The sequence below is a fragment of the Aulonocara stuartgranti genome (assembly GCF_965226115.1).
Source record: "Aulonocara stuartgranti genome assembly, chromosome: 15".
Classification (NCBI taxonomy): Eukaryota; Metazoa; Chordata; class Actinopteri; order Cichliformes; family Cichlidae; genus Aulonocara; species Aulonocara stuartgranti.
The window spans coordinates 3,409,284-3,427,847 of record NC_138951.1 but is presented as its reverse complement, the minus strand read 5'-3'; the positions used below and the strand labels follow the sequence as shown (position 1 = coordinate 3,427,847).

General features: G+C 39.6%; 1 protein-coding gene across 4 annotated transcripts; it reads left to right on the top strand.

The window, feature by feature from the left end:
* The first annotated feature begins 151 nt into the window (after positions 1-151).
* On the top strand, positions 152-9,719 carry LOC309689459 (poly(A) polymerase type 3-like). Of its 4 annotated transcripts, none has more exons than XM_082505875.1 (18): positions 152-755; positions 1,009-1,170; positions 1,298-1,364; positions 1,469-1,550; positions 1,717-1,826; positions 1,910-1,963; positions 2,061-2,175; positions 2,298-2,387; positions 2,763-2,901; positions 3,009-3,081; positions 3,185-3,305; positions 3,517-3,601; positions 5,186-5,239; positions 5,408-5,527; positions 5,620-5,726; positions 5,801-6,030; positions 6,599-6,696; positions 9,659-9,719. In XM_082505875.1, exons 1-18 carry the CDS (start codon positions 748-750, stop codon positions 9,669-9,671), a joined length of 1,728 nt encoding a protein of 575 aa, XP_082362001.1. In that variant the 5' UTR covers positions 152-747; the 3' UTR covers positions 9,672-9,719. The 4 variants fall into 4 exon arrangements, with proteins under 4 accessions (XP_082362001.1, XP_082361999.1, XP_082362000.1 ...); XM_082505873.1 differs by lacking the exon at positions 9,659-9,719 and having other exon boundaries at positions 152-448; positions 576-755; positions 6,599-7,218; XM_082505874.1 differs by lacking the exon at positions 9,659-9,719 and having other exon boundaries at positions 2,091-2,175; positions 6,599-7,218.
* The last annotated feature ends 8,845 nt before the right edge of the window (positions 9,720-18,564 follow it).

The following is an 18,564-nucleotide window of genomic DNA, read 5'->3' as shown; positions in this document are numbered from 1 at the left end:
TAATAATGAAGCACACTAACTAACAATTAATTCATTAATTCAGACTTATTGCATAAGTTATATGCATAGTTAAACACTTAATGGTATTCAAAGCAACGAGCTTCGTTTGAAATAAAGTAATATTTTTATGTAATACCACAGGTAATAGACAAATATTTTGCTTATATTTAAATATCAAATTCAAACATTTTATATTGATCCTTTATTTGTTTATTTGTTTATTTGTTTATTTATTTTTTAACAAAAAAAATTGTTGCAGCCAGGGGTAATAAAATGGATTCTCTTAGGCTGTTTTTATTTATAACAGCCTTCTTTTCCACTCAGTAACGGTTCTGTTATTAGTTAGCTTAGCTAATAACTAATGTTACTCCATAAGCAGCAACCAACCCAGTGAGGTCACTTTCTGTACTGACACAAGAGGGCGCTAAACCTGTTCAAAAAACTTTAGGTTTGTACGCTTATTTCTTAAATCCAGCTTCACGGACAGAGTTAAATTATTACTGTTTATCTATTACAGTGTTTTTTGTGTAAATTACCCTTGATACTTGTCGTGTTTCGTGTGCACTTTAATGCAGCTTTAAAAGCATACATACCTGGGGCTCACGTCACGTGTCACTGTTCTTCTGCGGCTCACCTTCATTGCTGAACATGGAATGTTCAAGGAGCGTGTTATTATTAGCGCTGTTTTGATTTGAGAAAGCAAGCAAGCAAGATATACCTGACTCAACTAAAGAAACAAGTGCAACAATGTTTCTGTAAGTACTTGCGTCCCCCCTTTTTTTTGCTGCTTTTTCAGCAATTTAGCTAGCTAAAACACATATATCACTGCTATCCGGTCTTTGTTATGGTTACGGATTTGTTATGGGATTAAAAGGAATCATATTTAAAATTTCGAAACAAAATAGTTGGCGCAAGTACATTTTATGCATATTGTTAGTTTTTTCATAATGTTATTTATTTTTAAGGTTTCCCATTAGTACACTAGCTTTTTCCTTTTACTCCAAACAGGGGCCAAGCTCCCACGTGGTCAGACATGCCAAGGACCTATGGGCTCACTGGTCCAATCAGCGAGGATCTACCTGAAGAGGAAAACTTGATCCAGACCAGAAAACTGTTAGACACTATGAAGTCCTACAATGTATATGAAAACAACTTAGAGTTGGAGAACAGGTATTATACATAGTTTTTCCAGCCCTTTTTAATGTTGCATCACCTTGAGAAAGAGTCAGTGCAAGCAGTTGACTGCATAGCACCCCTCACTTCGGAGAAATTTAAAAATGCTCTGTTTCATCTGCAGAGAAAGGGTTGTTAAAAGACTGGAGTCCCTCTTTAGGGATTGGCTCAAAGAAATGTGCATAGAAATGGTAAGAATTTATCTAGCATTTTTTTAAAAAAGAATCTCCAAATCTGAAAAACAAAGAGAGTTGCACAGGGTTGATTTTGATAGGTAATGTCATTTGATTTTTAGAATGTACCTAAAGTGGTTACAGAAAAAGTTGGAGGCAAGATCTTCCCATTTGGCTCGTATCATCTGGGAGTTCACTCAAAGGGTAATTACCCAGACATTATTTAATGTTGTTGTGCAATTAAACATTGCACGTCTTTGTGATTATACGGCATCTTTCAGTGCTAACTTTCTGTAAGAACATGGTGAAAGGACAGTAGTTAGCTCTTTCCCTGGCTTTGCTTTTATCTGAAATAGTGGCATTTTGACAGGTGCTGATATTGATGCTCTGTGTGTTGGACCTGGATTCCTTGAGAGAAAAGCCTTCTTCACCTCCTTCTTTGCAAAGCTGAAAGCTCAGAAGGAGGTCAAAGACATACAGGTCAGTCACATCACTGAGTCACTGTACAAAAGTTGAATGACATTTTGCTATTTTGTGCAAGCTGACGGTATCATTGTCCTCAGGCCATCGAAGAGGCTTACGTCCCGGTCATCACACTGTCCTGGGAAGGGATACAGGTAATTTGTTTAGAGAGCAAATTTTTTAATAATGCAGGATGATTCAGTGTTTTTGTATCTGTCTTAATCATGTTTTTGTGTTTGTCTTACTTAAAAGATTGACTTAGTCTTTGCTCTGCTGCCTCAGAGGAGCGTTCCTGATAACCTTGACCTCCTCAATAACAGCATAGTGAAGAACGTCGTAGATGCACGCTGTGTCAGAAGTTTCAACGGTAAGTGTCAGATTAAAATTTGGTAATTAAATTGCTAATTAGCACCTGACAGATCTTCTTGGCCTCCCCCCTTAAAAAATAAATAAATAAAACAAAATTCTACTTTTATTTCTTGTCTGTAGGCTACAGAGTTACAGAAGAGATTCTCAGGCTGGTACCCAATGTTCTCAACTTTAGGGTTGCTTTGAGAGCCATCAAACTATGGGCCAAACGTGAGTCGAACTTTCAACTTGCAAGATAATTACACATTTATATTCATATTGTTAAGCCATGTTGGCATTTCATTCGAGCACGCGCCTTACATTCTGAAATAAAAAATGTAGACCTTGAGTAGTTTACCTCCTGACACATCTGTTAGTATTTTGACATAGTCTTCTGTCCACAGGCCGAAAAATAAGTCATGATTTATTGTTTAGTGACACAGTGACTAGTACCTGTCCAAGTACCAATTTGAGTATTAGGAATTAGCAGGAGAATTAGGAAGCAGCAGCAATGCAAACTATAAAAGTCTTATCAAATACCTAAAGGGTGCTTTGAGATAATAATATAGATGCTGAAGTCTAATGTTCTCTGTTGTTTCCCTTCAGAGCGTAACATTTACTCCAACAAGCTGGGCTTCTTGGGCGGTGTATCGTGGGCCATAATGGTAGCCAGGATTTGTCAGGTGTACCCAAATGCTACCGCTTCTACCCTGGTGATAAAATTCTTCAAGATCTTCTCCATGTGGTGAGTTGTCTCACTTTTTCCTCATTTCATTGATGAAAAAAAAAAGTGTCAACACCCAATGCAAACAAGGATCAGCTGCCGTGAAACTCTCATATGTTTTGTCTCAGGGTGTGGCCGATCCCAATCCGCTTGATAGAAGTAGAAAAATGCACCTACAACCTTCCTTTTTGGGATACCAAGGTATGCCCAGCTAAAAAAAAATCTGGTGGAGTCACCACCACCAGACGTTTAATAAATGAACATTTTCAAAAAGCACAAGTAAAACATGCTTCTGCATTTCCAGGTCAATCGATGTGACCGCTATCACCTAATGCCCATCATCACCCCAGCGTACCCGCAGCAGAACACCTCAGTCAGTGTTTCTCGGTCCACGTTTGCCATCTTGAATGAGGAGATTCATCGAGGTTAGAGATTATAAGCGCCATAAATACAAGCGTAATTTAACAGTCTTTGAACCTTTCTGTTTGCTCCAATGTGAAGAAACTGTTCACTGAGTTGAGTTGAACTGTTCAGACTGTTTCACTCACAACATCGGGGATGTTCTTCTGTAAGCAAAGCGAGGGGGTTTAATTATACCTGGACTCTAACCACTTCTATTTCCTTCCTCATCCACAGGTCACGCCATCTGCCTGGAAATAGAGCAGAAAAAAGCAAAGTGGTCTGAACTCTTTGAACCAACTGACTTTTTCAAAAAGTACCAGTATGTATTAAGACATGTAAAGATGAAAATCGACATTGCCACACACAGAACACAACTGTCTTCCCCAATTTCCTTATATTTTACCACACATCGATGTTTTGCACTCGTGTCTTCTGATTGTTCATTTGTACTTTGACAAAGAAAAGAGCGTTGTATTTGATGATGTTTGACTTTTTAAATTGTAATATTAATAAATTAAATGAAATTAACAGCTAAGGGCAGCACGGTGGCACGGTGGTTAGCACTGTTGTCGCACAGCAAGAAGGTCCTGAGTTCAATTCCACCATCAGGCCGGGGTCTTTCTGTGTGGAGTTTGCATGTTCTCTCCGGGTACTCCGGCTTCCTCCCACCGTCCAAAGATAGGTTAATTGAATAATCCAAATTGCCACTAGGTGTGAATGTGAGTATGAATGGTTGTCTGTCCCTGTGTGTTGGCCCTGCGACAGACTGGCGACCTGTCCTGGGTGTACCCCGCCTTTCGCCCTATGACAGCTGGGATAGGCTCCAGCGCCCCCCACGACCCTGAAAAGGATAAGCGAATGGATGGAAATTAACAGCTATTTACATTTTAGTATCTTTACTGTATATAAAGGGCAAAATAAGAATGTTTTGTGCACACATTGTAATCTTACTCTATGTATTGTGTAAATTTAAAGTGGGTGGTTAAGCCGGGCTGTCTTATGTTATTCTTTTTTGAAAATGTCTGGGATGCCGACTGTACGATGATTGTACAGAAAATGCACTGCTGTTATTCAATTTATATACAGGAAACCTGATTGGTTAAATGTAAAAAGTGGATCAGCTTTTGCCTGATACTGTGACGAATTTACTTTTGTACCTGACTTTACTGAACTGTGGTTGGACAAGTTTGGCTGTTTGCTGTCATGAATTGAAACGCGTTCAGTGAAGTCTGTTTGAGTAATTTGTAGGAAGCGGATCGTCTGTCAGTTTTTGTGGGGATTTTAAATTATTTGTTTGCTTTCTAAACGCTTGGTATGCTGCTTCAGACATACATTTGCATAATGGTGGGTTTGTTGAACAGATTTTGCTGTTTTCTGTCCATGATTCAAATATAAACTGAAACCTGTTGGGGTATTTGTAGTAGTTTCTCATTTATTCATCGCTATATGAGCTGCTGGACGGTTTGAGTCATTTTTGAGCTCCTGATATTCTCTGATTCTTTAATGCTTTCTCTAAACTCTTGTGGAATCTGTAGCTTCTATCATTTCTGCTGCACTTACATCGTCCTGTCTGAATAAATTCACCGTGTGTTCTGATCTTCTGGGTTACTTAATAAAATGGCAAATAAAAGGTTAATGGTGTAATCATCAGCTGTTGCTTTAAAGTGTGGTTTTGCTTGTTTGTTGCAAGGCCTACACCGAGTGCAGTAAAGGGGAAATCATCAGTGCGTCAGTATTCTCTCTGTTATGTGTACAGCGTTGTTACCCACTGTCCTGTTACACTGCCTGACTTGCTTTAAATATTGATTAGACAGTCAATCAGCTTCAAAAACAGGAAGCATGATTAATGTACGATTCCAGCATGTGTGGAGCCTATCGCCATTGTTCTGTCTCATGTTTCAAGGCACTACGCTGTGTTGGAAGCATCTTATACTACAGAAGAGAAGCGTCTCGAATGGTGAGTACATAGCGCAAAGCAAAACTGGAACATCTCATGACTTTGGGTATGAATCCTTCTTATGTGTTCCAGCACTTCTCTTAAAGGCTGAAAACTGTTTAATATTTCATTCCTGACTGCTGTAGCGCTGTCCTCTTTCTGAAAACTCTGTGTTGTTCGCTCTGGCAGGATTGGCCTCGTGGAGTCGAAAATCAGATTACTGGTGTCAGCTTTGGAGAGAAATGAGCCGGTCTCCTTGGCCCATGTTCACCCACACGCCTTTCCTGGGCTCAGAACAGCGAATAAAAAGTAAACACAAGCGATGTTCTGGTTACGTTTAAACCGTGTTTACGAGTAGCGTTGTCTTTGCTAACTCGTGCCTGTTTTTCTGTCTGGTTTAGAGATGGACAGAGCACAATGTGGCTCATTGGACTTGTCTTAAATGGGAAATACTCTGAAAGATGTAAAGAAAATCTAGAGCGCAGCTTCAAAACTTTCACTAATATCAGTAAGTTTTTCTTTTTTTTTAATTAGAAAAAAGTAATTCCTGAAATTATAAAATGTGTTTTTATTTTGTTGCAGTCAACAGCCTGGCCAGGAGCTCTAACATATATGATGAAGGGATGTCCTTATCAGTCGCATGCCTAAGGAGGGAAGACCTCATTTATGAGCCACAGCAGAAAGCTCTCCAAACCTCTGAAACTGAGCCGCCTCGTCTCGTCTCACCTGTCAGCGCTGACAAACAGGGCACGACAAAGAGAAAACTACTCCATAGATCTGAGACACCATCCAAAAAATTCAAAGATGACAAGGTTTGCTCAATCATCCATCCAAATTGCTTGTCTTGGATGTTAGATTGGTTTTCTTTTTTTGTTTTGCTTTCTTAAGTGGTAAAAAAGTCAAAAAAAAAATTGGTTTTAAGGTGGATTAGACACTCAGCCATGTCACTTACTAGAATCTGTAGTAGTATTGTACATTACCTTAACCCAGGAGTGTCAAACTGACTTAAGCAAGTTGGCCTGACCGGTGAAACTACATGAAAAACATTTAAAGGTTTTGGTAAATCACTGCTTAGTAAGTTAGTATCCTGTAATTGAGACTATGAAGTTTTAATTAATTCAGAGAAAATATTCTTGTACTTTGGTGTGGCGTGGATGGCAGGGGGTGAGGATCTTTATCAATAGGAAAAGCTTTAAAGGTTATGAAAATACTGTTACAAAATACTGGGCCTCATTGGAGTCTTTGAAGGGCTGATACTGGCCCCCGGGCCCTATGTTTGACACCCCTACCTTAACATAAAGACATCAGACTGTTATCAGTTTTCTTAGACTGTCAGGAGATATTAATATGCTGTGAATAAGTCTGTTCCTTGTCTCTCAGAGTCTGCCCGTCGACCAGCCTCACAACGTCCCTTCAGGTGGCCACGTCGCTGGACCTTCTGCATTTGCAAAACCCGCCGTCAGCCTTACAGCCCCCAGGTACAGAAGAACACGAATGAACAGAAACCTCTCCCTAGTTTCCCCCAGTTCATGTCTTCCATGTGCCAAAAATCACATAACATAGCAGCTTTTGTGAGGTTCATGGAAGTCCTGTTGAAAGCGACACTTACAAGATGAATTTCATCTCTTTACCACAAGAGGGCAATGAAGCCTTTCTACTCAACTGCAGTGAAGCAATGTGTGCACAGATCAACTTTTCAGACGCCAGTCAGTGGCTGATAAAGAAAAAAAATGCTGCAGATTAGAGTTATGGGAGCAGCTTTGGATTCAGTTATCTCTGCGAATATTCTTCACTTTGAGGAAGGAAATTAAAGAATCCGAATGCTTGCATTTTTCACTTTAGTGTGTTGATTTGGAGACCAGATAATAGTAGTGAGGTGCTAATTAATACATTGGGGGTGGTGATCTATTATGTTGTGCATTTAAAAATAATTTATCGTTTCTTTTTTCTTTTTTCCTGGAAGCCCTGCTCCCAGAGGAAAGTGTTTTGTCTGTTGACCTCTTCCAGCTCTTTGCTAAGTGGTGCTTTTAAGTCATCTGCTGTCTTTGATTAACTGCAATTAATGACGGGGACAAACAAACATCACTTATTATTGGGCTGTAATATATTTGGATAAAGAGGCTAATAGAACTATGCTTAAGAATTTAGTATTGCCAGAAAAAGAAAAAAGTGGGAAAAAACAAAACAAAAAGAAGCTTTCAATTCCTCATAGGCTTTGGAGTTTCGTACTTTCACTTGCATTGAATAGATTTCCTCTCTCATTTCTACACCAAATGCGACATTTGCGGCGTTCAGCTGATGATATGAAACTGATTCCGAGTGATTGAGGGAGAACAGGGCTTAAAAAGTGTGGCTGACCACTTTGTGACCATTTGAGAGCACAAAGTGTCCGTTGTGTGACAACTTGTAAAATTATCATGTGTGATTTTTTTTTTTCTTTTAAAGCTAGCTCAAAAAGGTACTTTTGTTCTTTTTGACATTTAGTCATAATGGATGTTGGAACGTTAATGGTATGATTTGTAATCGCTCAAGTAAAAATTGAACGGGACTAAAAACAGGCCGAGATTTTGATTTTGCAAAAATACCACGAGCTGGCTCTTTTCTCTTTACTGTCTTTTGTTGATATGCAATATGTATCATTTTGGGGGAAGATTTGTGCCAGGCGAGACACTGAGATACTCATCCATAGGGAGCTGTCTCATAACATGGCCTAGTTAAAGGTTTTCTGTTGTTTGCATCCCAATCCGGTCAAAATTTCCCAAGATATGGCTTGTAAGAGTGTGTATGTTGTTGCTAAGGAACAGTTTTTTCTGCACTCTCAGTAGGTGGTCTCTTTATGAATATCATTACATATCCTTATTCAGGGGAGGCAAGGCATGTTTATTCTTTGCTCACCGCGTTTATCACTGTTTTCGTGTTAAAATTTGTGAGGGCTCTGTGTGGCCACTGTTTAGACCTTGATGTATTTCCTAATATCTACAATTGTGATCCAGACTAATCGCTGATGATCTGATATGTTTTTAAATAGGTGTCTGATCTGACTGAAGTTAAAAGCGAGCCTGTTTTTCCCTCACTTGCATTTGTCTGTAATTAATCAAGGACAACATTAGGACTCAATCCAGAGGTGTATCCACGGGAGGTCCAGTTTAAGGTCTGGGGCTCCCCTGTAGTTGTGGCCCTGCTTACTCCTGCCGTGTGCACTCTGTGTGGGGCTGAGGCTCAGGGCACGGCCCCCTGTCTTCCTGCTGGGCCTCCATCTGCTGTGGTGGTGGTTAGGTCCCCGGATTGATGGCAATACAATGATTTTATGACAAGTGTCGCAGTGAGTGACAGAGGGTCTCGTCCTAACCGGGCCTCCCGACGACCACGGCTCCCACATTTGTGGTCGGCTCTTTGCCAAGGCTAATGGGAGGAGTGATCCTCCTGCTGTGGAATGGGACTTGTAGTTTACAGCTGGCTGGTAATTCAGGACAAGGAGTAAATCTCTCCGGCTTCTGTCTCTTCTGGCACCAGCATGTTTTTTTTTCTCAAATAGTAATCTTTGGTAAAAAAAATAAATACATAAATAAATCAGCTATTCTTAGAAACTAGCCTTCAGTGCTAACTTCTGATTGGTACATGAGTGTAGTTGCTCTTCTGCCAGAAAGACTAGCCCACTCTTTTGAGAGACTTTTGTTAAGCCTTCTAAACTGGTCTCTGAAGTTCCCCAGTTGACCCAGCAGCACTCCTTTCACACACCTGTCAACACGCTGTTTCTTTCCACTTTGGTGGGTCCAAGTTAAAAAGAAATTGTTTCCTTCATCTCCCACTACTCTCCTCCTTGCCCAAAAAACAGGATGATAAAAGCTAAGAAAGAGTTTCACATCTGAGCAACAGTAACAACGCTACTGTACCTTCAAAGGGGAAGATGCCACATTGTGAGATGACAGGGTATTGATATGAAAGTGTTGTCTCCTTCCTGGGAGAGATCAGAGGAGGCCTGGTAGATGTGTACTGTTATGTTGCTCTGAGTGATCTGACCAGTGTGGTGGAAGAGAAGTGCCATTCACTGTGAAATGTGCCTGTGTCAGTTTTTCCCTGACAGGATCCAGGGTAATACTTCGGAATAGGCATCGGATTCTTTTTCTTTTTTGCTCTCTTTAAAAAAAAAAAGAAATCTTGGCTTGAGTTTGTTGTTAATCACTTTTTCGGGCTATAAATTACTTTTAATTTCTGGAAACTGACATTTCTGGGGAAGATAACACAGTTGATACCAATAATGAAGATTTTTAATCTGTTACACACATTTTAGTCTTTACTTTGTGTACAAGACAAATCAAACTCCACGAGTTATTTGTTAAATCTTTATGATATCTGTTGTACTTGTGCAGGATTGTTCTGCAGGTGTTGCAGGTGTTACAAGCTTGACCGCTAACTTAGTTCTGCCTGTTTCTCTTACAGGCAGACCACTTAATTGCCACCGGTTGGATTGCTTTCTGCTTGCAAAATAAATACATAAAAATAAAATACTCCATCTCCTTTATTTGCCTGATTTTTGTGTGTGTTAAGCCTATATTGTACTGAAACTATAGTGCTATACACACATGCATCGCTGCATGTAGAAGAAAAAAGCATGTAAGCACATAAATCAGCCCCACAAGCATGCAAGAGCTTCTGCTTTAGAAACTGAAGTGCTGCTTGTGCTAATTGACTGACTGACTTTTGACAGTTACGGGCCGGAAACCAAGGGAGGAACTGGCCTTTTGATGGTCACTCTAACAGCAACGGCACACACACAACCTTCCTGACTGACAGCTCCGGTTAACTGAGTTATGCTGAGTTACAAAGTGGCAGAAAAATGACTTTATATTTGTGTTTGCTCAGTTAACTGAAGCTGTCAGTCAAGAGGTGGGGTTGTGTGCATATTATTTCTTTGAAAGTGATCACTGATAAGAGGGTCAATCCCTCCTTGTCACAGCCCACCCCCACCACCAGGAACTGTCAGATCCACTTTAGCAGCAGTTACCTGTAAAAACATACAAATCCACAAACTCTCGAACACCTGGTTGCTGCTTAATTCCACACCTGCACCTATTGAATTTGTGCACATATACTGGAATGCCTGACACCTCAGCAAACAAACCTAAATAAGCAAAAAATCTTTACACATGGAAAGCTTTCTAGTTTTAAACAATGTAGTTTTTTGGTTTTGTTCTGTGTTGCAGCATTTAAACGGTTACCTTCAGAAGACTTCATGATAGCAAGGATTCAGAAAATACACAAAGTGTAAATGTAATGCCTTTTGGAAGCCCATTAAAGTTTGGACCAAAGCCACATTTTCAGCACCAAAGAAAGTAAATTAATGAAGTAATTAATACTTTATTTAAATGTGAACTCCCCAAAGTCTCAATATGCTTTACAAGAAGAAAATGAGCCCATAAAACACACCGATATCAATAACATATATTCTAAATTGATGCTAATCTTTGCTTTCCAGGTGCTGGTCACAGCGTGCCTCTAATTTATATGAGTCTGAGTCTTTTTTATAAGAAACATTCATGTCTGTCCTCTAAATGTCCCCAAGTAAGGAAATTATAGGACAAAATAGGAAACTTGGATAGATTAAAGCTCAAAAACAGTGAAAGAGAAATAAAAGCATTTGGCTGTTTGTGTTTATGGATTGTAATTTCTGCATTAATGAGAGTAGATATCAGCTTAGTGATTCTGACAGTCAAAATATTGTCTGTTTGTAAAGTGTGACCTGCTTATGCTCCACAAATGAAAACAAGAGTGTTAATAATAGACTAATATCAGGATGTATCTAAATTATTCTGACAGTCGTCTGGAAATTATGGAATTGGAAAACTGTCCTAAAAAGCAAAGAAAACGCTCAGTGTCTGCTTTGCAGCAAAGGCTGACGTATACATCGGGACGAATAACGATCTTTTAAATTAGTCACAGCCTGTGAACTTGTGTCAAGCAAAATTCTTGACAACAGGTGAAGTCAAAAAGTCTGATACAAAGCTCCATTCAGACCTCTTTCTGAAGTCTACTTATTACTGTTGACAATAAACAACTTTCATATGCTCCTCTAAACACTTTTCAGCCACATGTAAATGAGTGCAGCGTAAGACTTAATGTAAATATCCTGGTTTAAAAGGTGGCTTAGTTTTGATCGACACGTGCCAATGACTTTAATTAATATTATTTAATATCATGTAAATGATTTCAGCAATTACTGTACCAGTATCAAAGAGGAACCCTGGCACTAAACACAATGGAATAGAATATAATTAGAATTGAATTCAACTTCATTGTCATTGTACACATCACAGGTACAAGGCAACGAAATGCAGTTTGCATTCATCCAGAAAGTGCTTTAGCCGTGATATAGATATATTACAGAATATAGATCTATTATAGATACAATGTACACAGTATGAAGGTATGTTATGAATATACTATAAGTATGTACAAGCTATGAACATGTTACATGTATGGTTATAAATACAAAAAGCTACAGCAGATCATAGATATAGAATTGCGAGTATTAATAAACAGTTCTAAAACTATAATTATTGTATTGTACAGTATGAATACAGCATTTACAGTAGTGCAGTCGAGATCAGTGAGATCCTACAGCGCCTCCCAGAGGGCAGGAGGGTGCTTTGTTTGATTCAAGCTTAACTGTGTGCCACAGAAAGCCCACAATGTAAATCTGTGCACTTCACCACATTTTTTAAAGCTATCCAGTGGGCCAGACTGGAGTCTTTGCAGGGCTGATTCTGGACCCCAAGCCTTATGTTTGACACCCCTGATGTAAACCTTTTGTAAATGAACTTTTCTTATTGACAGAACATCAAACACATTTCAGTAGAAACAGTAGTCTCAAATATAGATATGCAGTTATAGGAGTGCTACTGTATGACTGCTCTTTCTAATGAAGGTTGAAAACGCTAAAAAGAATAAAATAAAGGAGAAAAAAATGAGTAATGAGGTGGGTCTGTCACTCCCAACTCAGTCCTTCATTTAAAGGCACTTGTTAAACACCATTTTCTGATGTGTGTGTTTAATCTTGGGAAGCAGCGTGTTTTAACACAAACTACCATCTTTCCCTCAACCTAAACTAGTAGTTTTTGGTAACCTTTCCAAATATTTCTCAATGGCTAAACCTAACCAGCAAGTGAAAGGGAAAATACCTACCACACTCAAAAAAGGCTCAGGAGTCACAGGTGCAAACGTGACACGAACCACAGCCTGGTGTTGGTTACACACATTGGACGTTCCGGGATGACAATGTGTTGCCACCTGTTTAAAATTCTGCGTTTACACCTTTTCACAGCACAAGTCTAGAAACACTGGTTGGTGTTTAAACCTGTAACTGTAATTGGTTCAAATGACCATGTTTAAGCAAAGCTGAAACAAAATAATTGTACCTTTTCAAAGCAACCACGCTTATAAAGATTTCCAGTAGAATGAAGCTCAAATGTGATGGCGGTCATAAAAAAACATCATAAATAAATGTAAAGCTGTCAGGTACGTCCACCGGAGTTCAGTTGAGTTAATGGCACCTCTTTTGGTTCTGCAATGGGATAACGATTCCGCCAAATTAAAACAAACCCTATAGCCAAGTTTCCAGCAGGGCAACAAAGTGGTAACTGAAGTCAATGTCAAGCTCTGAAATGTGTAAGGAGAAAAAGTTAAGCTCAGAGCAAGGCGCTGAACCCACTGGGATTCTCTCAATTCAAAAGCAACCTGAAGGATGTAATTGAGGCCTACGGACACCATAAGCACAACATGGAAGAGCACCTGTTCCTGGATGGCACCCTGCCATTGCTCGCTGTCTGCCTGCTGTGGAGGCTAGCTACCCACTGATAAGGAATTAGAAAGTCATTAAGGAACACAAATAGCAGGATGGCACAGTCGCAACCAACTCCAGACTAAATTTGTGTCTTCATTTGCAGACTTATGAGCGAGGGGGGAAAAAGACTTTTTTCTCAATTCATTATTGATCATATTTACATTTGAAATTCAGACTGTCTCATCAGCTTTGGGCTCTTTATTAAATCTCACTTTCAGATCATTACCAAATTGCTAAAAAAAGATTTTTTTTTAAAAAAAGTTCCAATTAAATTCAATATTTGTTTTCCTTGTTTTTTGAAAGGTCACCGTGAAACATGAAACACAGAACTGAAAAATGTTACACTGTTTCTTTTTGGTCATCCATCTGCAAGATTTTTAGTGCAAAAAAAAATCTTCTTTGAAAGCTATTCAAGCATCCTACTCTGCAGAGTAGTTTGGTTTTGTAGAAATTTAATAACAAACCAAAATATTGGATAAACTGAAAATTTGAACAGGTGTTACTATGTCTGGACATTTTCACCTGGAGGTTGGGCCTCTTTCATGATTTGCCTGGAGATAGATGGGCTGTGCGTGACAGAAAAGTGGTAAAAGTTAGCTCTTGTCAGTTATAGCCTCTGGGCCAGCTGTTGAAATGCGACACAGTTACACAAAACTATTTAAATATCCAACGGCTACTATAAGGTTTTCCTCTGGCCCTGCATTTCTTGAGTCTTTGAACTTTAGCTGATTTCCATCTGTTAACACAAACGCAGTCTCATGTCACTTTGTCAAAATACATCCAATATTGAGTCTATTGTTCTTTCTATGTTTATGGACACAAAGATCTCCCATTTTTGGATTGTGCGGATGTGTGTGAGCACATACACACAAATATTCCCTGAGAGCATTAAGTGAGAAAATCATGATATTGAAAATTCTTATCCAATTCTACAAAACAGTAGTATTGTAAGCTCCTTGCTGTTTCACAGTGCTACAAAAACAGCATGAGCTGGCTCATCGCTCATGTTAACATACACTTAAGAGACTTTATGTTCAAATCCCACAGATAGCTGATGGTGTTTATTTATTTATATGACTTTTAGCTTTAAATTTCAGTGTTTTCATTCACTGTTTACCAACTTTATTACCCTGGACTGATAAATGTCATGGGGGCAAACAAGTTAATTGCTGCCCATTTACATGATCAAACAGACTGCCTTACTAGTTCAGGTTTTTCCCACGCCGTGTCCTCTGGGGCCGAGAATGAAGTCAATTCAGAAGGGACAGAAACTGCCCTTTCTGGATTAACCACACGAGTGTTTAGCACAAAAAGCTGGTCTTCACGGGGAGCATCTGTCTAGAAAAACATCGACTAAACCAACAAAAACAGTTAACTAACTCATTTCTAATAACTGACATGTTTGGATTTTGTTAAAGCCTCGAGCTAAGGGTGTGGTCTAATTTGGTGCTTTATTAGCATTAGCTGATGACTCATTATTTTATGTGCTTACCTATGTATGGTCACTTCTGTCTCTAAAAAGCCCAACATGGCGGTGGGAAAGTAATAATAATAATAATAAAATAAAGAAACCAAGTTGCCAAGTTGAGAACGCCTTTTTATAGAGGCTATGGTTTTCTTATGCTTCTTTAACTTTCGATTTAATGACACTTCAAAGACTTTGACTGTAGTCTTTTTTAAACTGTTGTCTCTATATATTCAAGCAGAATTACCATTTGATATAATATTAATAAAATATTGTATGTCTACTGTTTCATTTAAAATTTTAAACTCAATTTAAAGGTGAATACTTTAATGCCAGAAATTAAATGCAGTTATAAATGTTTCATTGCATGAGGCATGAGAGAGCCTCATACACCTCATTTAACATATTTTGGTTTAGTTCTCATGAACCTTTAAAAAAAAAACAACTGCAGTTTGCGTGGTTAAAGTTTTTATAAAAAAACTCTGTATCCTGACTGGCTATTAGCAAAAAGGTGCTGGAAACATGAAGACAAAAGAATGCTAACCCTGCTCTAGGTGTGCTGGATGTGGAAACCCTGGAGGCAAAACTTCTGAGGGGCCAATTCTTTGCCTTTACAACTTGACATTTTATTTGTAAGTAACCAAAATAACATTTAAAAAATGAAAGACTTTTGAAATATTCAATGAATGAAGCATAGTTTCTTGAAAAAAAAGAACTTTGAGAGTCTCTGTGTGTAAAATTGAGTTGTACATCGGACAAGTCAGAGAGAATTTATGTCTGACCTTTGCACGGAGACAGCTGCATGTGCAGACTTGACTGCAACCATCAGTTAAGCCTGCATGTGTAGCTTTAAAGCTGGGGCTTTAAGCTTCACTGTTTTGGCTACACGGTAGCTCGAATTGACCACATGTCCAGTAACTTCAGCAGACTGTGTCTGATGACTACGAGATGAATGTCTGTTTCACTGAGGTCCTCAAATGCGTCAAGTGCACTAAAGCCCATTTCAGGCTGCGCTGCTTGAGAGGTCAAGGCATATGGGAATCTGACAGATATCATGAACATGGCAATAACTCCTATCTTTTGCACTTAAATTCTGGAGCCATAATGCATTGTACTTTGAGAGTTACCCCAAGGCTCACTAGCCGTGTGAGTCATTGACACACCAGTGACTCTGACTGCACAGTCAATTACCCATCTACCTTTCATGGGACAGGAGTGGAAGACAGGGAATGAGTTCATCCATGCATTCAACCTACAGCAGCCATGCCTATACCAGAGGTGAAACCCATATGCAGACTGAAGAGACAAGAGGATATTGGGTTAGTTTTTTTTTTTCTAAGTGGAGAATAAAGGTTAATAACAGTCCTTTCCTGTGTCATATTTGACATGACCAGTCATCGCAGTAATTACAATCATTACACTCCAAAGGATGTCTAGTTATCCCTCTTAAACACAGGCCGCACAAAGGAAATCAATTATTCAATCAGAGCACTCCCATTCATCCCTGCCTGAGTTCACTTAATTTTGGGCCTGGGTGAATCTGCCGCAAATAAACCCCACGACCAGAGAAGAAAAGACGAACAGGCCCCTAATTTGTACCCTTTCAGACGGTCAATCACTTTTCAAAGGAATGCAAGCTTATTCTGACAATCAGGCCGACGTGAATGGGAATGGGTTTCATCTGCTACTTTACATAAGTTATCTGGTGATAAAGAGGGCAGAAGAAGAGAGGGAGGGGTGAGCTTTCTGTCTACAAGTGCAGCCTGTGGCCCCCTCCGCTTTTGCTCTCAGCCCCCTCTCTCTTTTCTCTCATCCCCCTTTCACCTCATCTCTCACCCATCCTCCGCTCCTCATCTTGCCCGTGCCCACTAGGATTGGCAGCATGTAATTTAAGAGCATGGGCACAAAGACCAAATGCCAAGCCCATAATGGAAGCTGGATGTGTTCTGATTTAAATGGGCTTCTCTGCACAGGGCCCAGGGCCTGTAATTAAGATCACTGGGACAAAGGCGAGGAGACAGTTTCACAATGCAGTCGGGACCTGGTTGAAGACGAGGGAGTGAAAATATCAGCTCCTTGCACCAAAAATGGAAAAGAAGTTTTTTTTTTATTTTTATAATGGACACTTGAGTAGTTAGAAGAGGAGACGGAAGTTAAAGTTAAAGTTATAGGCGCTGTCTATTTGTTAGTACTTTGTTGCGATGATCTGATAAAGGTACTCGTGCCGGTGCTGTCCATTCATTAAAATGACAACTTGGACACGCACTCGGCTAACTTTCAAGGATCCGCCACAGTACATGCATCTCTTTGATTGCTTATGGAGCATGTCATGTTGCAAAGAGCAGCTTAACTTCATAGAGAATTCCTATTACCAAGCACTGGCTCCATCAGCATTCCTGTAGGGGTATTTGATCAATCTGAATGATGAAAAGACTACGAGAGGCCTTCATATCCGGATGGAGGGTTGGAAGTCTCGTCCTCCATAGCCATACACCCTCCATCACTCTCTCCTGAGCGTTTTTTGTTCCCGAGGACACACTCTAGCTCCTGGTGCTCTGGGTGGTTGTGTGTTCAGACCTTTTTCCGTTTAATTAGATTTGTTAAAACAATTTTTGGAGTGCTTTATTCGGTAAAAGCTCTCAGGGGTTAATATCCGCAGAACACTTCTGTTCAGCTTCTTTTCACCAATGGAGCATAAATTATTTAAATTATTCAGAATTGTGCGACCTTTTATCTCACCCCCTTTGAAGGCAGCAAATTAAAAATGCAAATGGGCTAACTAATTAATATGTAAATGCATTCATTCCCAGTTAACAATTAGCAATTAAACCTGCAGTGTCTAGAAAGAGCACTGACAAAATTAGCAACTTATTTTTTCATTTGAAAAATAGTCAGTTCGAAAAAAAAATTGATTGACGAAATGACTTTTACTGACAACCACCTGCCTCGATATAAACAAAATTAATAGGATGTCATGTTGGAGACACAGAAATCTGAGTAGAGTCATGTCACAAACAACCAAAATGTGTGTCATTTTTTTTTTCATAGTTTGGTTCCAAGTCTTGTATATTTCATAGCTCGTTCAGCATTAATTGAAACATTAGAGTCTGAAAGGGATTCTGTGCATGTGTGAGGAGTTTCTATAAGGGCACTGAGACCTGCCACATTGCATAACGCAAATTACTGCAGGTCCTACTTTTTAATAGCTTTAGTCCAGAGCAAAGAGAGACCAACAGGAAACCATAAAACAGCAAAAGCTGTCAAACAGTTTCCCATTTCCTTCAGCATGCTCTTACGCTATCTTACACTTCACACTATCTTCTGTGTTACACTTTATGATAGCTAATGTTACAAACTCGACATCAATCATGCATGCCAAGCCCCGACCGTCTCTCCAGTGTCTGAATTTAACCACATCCAGATCCTTTGATGTGATAGCAGGAAGGTGCGGGGGCCGGGAGGCGTGAACTGCACCTCCTGTAAAGGTTATCTGTGATACACAGACCCGGGGGCACCTGCCTCATGCAGAGTATGCGCACATTTCGGCGGTGAACATACAAAGTGATGTATGTGTGCAGATCACTGTCAGCTGTGGAGCTCTGACAATAGAGGTCAGTCAGCCAGTCAATCAGGAACAGAGAAAAATGATTTGTCCTTTTCTCTCTCTCTCTCTCTCCACGAGACCTTCTTAAGCTTATATCCTAATAATTACTGTCAGTGTTCAACTTGATCTCTTGTCAGCTGGCAACTTCTGCCAGAGGGCTCAGCAGCACGATCATCACCTTTCGACAAACGCTCAGCGATTGCCAAGCCTTTAAAAGCGATTCTTGTGTTTCATTAACTTGCATTAAGTGCCCACGTCCCCTGATACTTGAGCGCTATATTGCCAAAGAAGGTTCATATTTTATTTATTGCGGTTTAATATTGTTTTTGAATATTTGCGCTGCCTTTTGGCCTGCCTTGCAGTCACATTATGTTCCTTAATTTCTCTTTGGAATTGACTTTCTGTTGCTCGGAGTGACGTGTGATTAAAAACATTTT

Coding starts and splice junctions, on each gene's coding strand:
- LOC309689459 (XM_082505873.1), top strand. Junction 1,827..1,909: donor AGGAGGTCAAAGACATACAG/GTCAGTCACATC, acceptor CATTGTCCTCAG/GCCATCGAAGAGGCTTACGT. Junction 1,964..2,060: donor TGTCCTGGGAAGGGATACAG/GTAATTTGTTTA, acceptor CTTACTTAAAAG/ATTGACTTAGTCTTTGCTCT.